Here is a 3,360-nt window from a genome sequence, read left to right on the forward strand (position 1 = left end):
TCCAGAATGAAAATACTGGTATATTTATATAATGCAAAGAGAAATACAGATATAAACCCTCAAAACGGAAGATACATTGATAAAAATGTAACATTGTAAGCGAAAAAATATTGTACAGTACTTGCAGAATTTATCTTTCAATTTAAGGTTACAATGTGCCTAACAAATAAGTAGTACTTAAAATTATAGTTCTCATTATTAATTTAAAATAACCATCAGGAGAACAGCACAGCTTAACCTAGCAAACATTTTAAGGAAATGCTTTGTCTCACAGAAGTAGAGTATCATTATAGTCCATCCATTTATACCATGAACGAAAGAAGAACAATTTTCAAAGTGGAAATCAGTTTCATAAGACAGAATAAAACTGGGCTCCTCAAAGCAAAAACTGTTTCCATAAAGTTTTTAAATTTTTATTGGCCAAAAATACCTGAACAGTTTTGATGTCGTACTCTGCTTGTCTCGGAGAGCCCTCCCAATCCATCAACCACAATCAGTACATACAAAAACATGCAATACTGTTATTTTCTCCACACCATTACTAACCAAAACACTTTTTACTCTTTTGAAAGGTGCAATTTTACAGAAATGTTGCCACTCAAGATTGGTATAATACAGAGAGCAGTTTGTCACTGATGGGCATTTCCTAGTGTATAAAGCAAGGTAGGAAACAAATCTTACTTGTGTTGTTACCTATTAAAAATGACTTCCTTGCTACTCTCTCCCATCTCTGCTCTTTAAATTCACTATCAATACTGATCCAAGTTCTCAACGCCTTCCAATGAACCAGAGCAGTCCAGCTGACCCCAGGCCGGCAACTCAGAGGGAACTCGAGACAACTTTCCCTCTGTCTCCTGCTTCCAACAGAAGACCCTCAAGAAATCGAACTGGTGAAGCCCCTCTGGGTTCTTCTACTTCACTGCAAAATGTAATGCCACTTGAGGTTGTCAAAAATAGCTTCTGTAGAAAACTGGCCATGGTCTTTAGGAAAGGTTGCATGAAGAAAATTAGCCTTTATTTAAAAAAAAAAAAAGAAAGAGTAACACATGGCATAAAAGACATCAGTACAAGTACAAAGACTCCAGGACCTACTGTCAGGATGAAAATATATTTAGGAGGACAATCGCAGGAGCTGGGGTGGGGCTGGGACTTCGAAACCCTACCCCTGTACAATTGGAGTCTGTACAATCCAAGTGATGATGCACTTCGAGAGTCGTTTTGAAGGCAGCGTAGAAAATTAAAAAGGGGGCCGAAGGGGCAGAAAAGACGTCACTGTCCAAGCCAAAGAGAGAGGCCGGGCTGGGGTGCAGGTGGTGGTAGGGCCACTTACAAACCGATGCCTTTCAAGTCGCAGGGGAGGGTGGCCTGGGTGGCCTGGGGGCTCTGGCAGCAGGGGAACTGGGCGCGGAAGCAGTCCCTGAGCTCCCTGTTGAAGAGGAAGCACACGACGGGGTTGATGCCGGCCTGCGCGAAGGTCAGCCACACGGAGGCCGTCAGGTAGGCCTGGGGGACGGCGCCGGGCCGCACCAGGACCCGCAGGTAACTGGCCACGACGTAGGGCCCCCAGAGGAGCAGGAAGAGCAGCGTGACGGCGTAGAACATCTTGCACAGCCTCTTCTCTGTCTTGAACTCCTCGAGCACGAGGAGGCGGCGCGCGCCACGACCTGGCCCGGCCGGCCGGATGCCCACGAGTGCCGGCGGCGTGGGCCCGCGGCCGAAGCCGGCCGTCCAGTTGGCGGCCGCCTGGCCGGTGGCGCCGGGGCCGTGGAAGGTCCAGTCGTGGCTGACGGCGGGCACGAGGCGCGCGGGCCGCATCTTGCGGCGGTCGTGGATGAAGAAGAGCAGGCGGAGGTAGACGAGGTGCGTGGCGCCCACCACCACGGCCAGCAGCAGCAGGAAGCCCAGCGCGCCCGGGGCGCCGTCGGGCCGCTGCTCCAGGGCGCACGGCGCGTCCTCGTCGTCGCCGCCGCCGCCGCCGTCCAGCACGGGCGGGAAGGCCGCGGCCAGCGCCAGCGCCCAGGCGGCGCACACCAGCATGGCGGCGCACGGCCAGCCGGCCAGGCGTTCGGCGTAGAAGCGGTGGTGCGCGATGGCCAGGTAGCGGGTGACGCCCACGCCGAGCAGCAGGAAGGCGGCGTGGAAGCAGAAGAGCGCGGCCAGGAAGGCGAGCAGCTTGCAACCCAGCGCGCCCGGCGGCGCCCCCGCGGCGGCCGCGGCCCGCCGCGCGGCCAGCATGACGGCCGGGAGGCAGGCGAGCGCGCGCAGCCCGTCGGCCAGACACAGGTCGAGCAGCAGGTAGTACGGGGCGCGGTGCAGGCTGCGCTCCCGAACGATGAGCAGCGCGAACAGCACGTTGCCCGCCAGGCTTACGCACAGCAGCAGGCTGAGCGTGGCCAGCTTGAGGCCCAGGGCGGCCGCCTCCCCACCGCCGCCGCCTCCGCCGCTGCCCGGTTCGCTTGCGTTCGCCATCGCGGCCTCCCCGGGCCGGGCGCCGCGCTCCGCTCCGGGGCCGCCCCCGGCCTCTCCGCTCTGCAGGCCTGCCTGCCGACCGGGGCTCGGCCACCTGCGAGGGTCCCCGGCGAGCTCCCGGGCCGGCGGGGCTCAGCCCCCGCCCGGCTGACCCCTCCTCGGCTCCCCGAGCTGCCGCCGCGCCGCCGCCATCTCAGGAATGGTGCGCGCAGGAGGCGACGGCCACTCCCTGCGCCTCGGGCGCCGCGGGCTTCACTGCGGACCGGGCCGCGCCGCCGCCCGCAGCCTCCTGCATCCTTCTCCTCCTCCTCCTCTTCCTCCGCTGCCGCCGCCGCGCCTCTGGGTTCTGCCCCCCGCCGCCGCCGCCGCTGCCGCCGCCGCGGAGCCCCCTCCCCTCCGCCGGAGCGCGCCGCGTGGCCGCCGCCGCCAGCCCCGCCGAGGCATCCCGCGCCTCCCGGGCCGGGCTGGGCTGGGGGCGCCGCCGCCGCAGCTGCGGGACCGGGAGGCGGCCGGGAGGGAGGCAGGGCCCAGGACGCGAGGTGGCGACAGGTCGCGTTTGGCCCCAGGTAACGGGGTCCTGCGGCAGCGCCCGGCGCCCGGCGCCCGCTCTGGGGTCACGGTGGCCGTGCGCGGGGTGGCGGGGGGAGCTTGCCTGGGATGCTAAGGTCGGGAGGCCTCGTGTATTGGGGCGGGGGCGGTGGACAGGAGGATCTAGAATGAACTCTCTACCCGCAAGCTGACAGTGATTAAGAGTCGTCACCATCATCTTCACCGCGGCCCTGTAACCTCTAGTATTCAGGTCAGCACTGGTGTGGGTGCTGATGTTCTGGGGAGCTCTACCAGCGTTATCTTCCTCCGTGTTCACAGTAACGACAAAGTTGGTTCTATTCT

At 60.3% G+C, this 3,360-nt stretch overlaps 1 protein-coding gene across 1 annotated transcript; it reads right to left on the reverse strand.

Moving 5' to 3' along the window:
- Positions 1-2,826, reverse strand: GPR27 (G protein-coupled receptor 27). The gene has a single exon (XM_019984106.2). It carries the CDS (start codon positions 2,467-2,469, stop codon positions 1,327-1,329), a length of 1,143 nt encoding a protein of 380 aa, XP_019839665.2. The 5' UTR covers positions 2,470-2,826; the 3' UTR covers positions 1-1,326.
- Between the last annotated feature and the right edge of the window lie 534 nt (positions 2,827-3,360).

The sequence above is a fragment of the Bos indicus genome, chromosome 22 (assembly GCF_029378745.1).
Source record: "Bos indicus isolate NIAB-ARS_2022 breed Sahiwal x Tharparkar chromosome 22, NIAB-ARS_B.indTharparkar_mat_pri_1.0, whole genome shotgun sequence".
NCBI lineage: Eukaryota > Metazoa > Chordata > Mammalia > Artiodactyla > Bovidae > Bos > Bos indicus.

Coding starts and splice junctions, on each gene's coding strand:
- GPR27 (XM_019984106.2), bottom strand. CDS start 2,469: ATGGCGAACGCAAGCGAACCGGGCAGCGGCGGAGGCGGCGGCGGTGGG.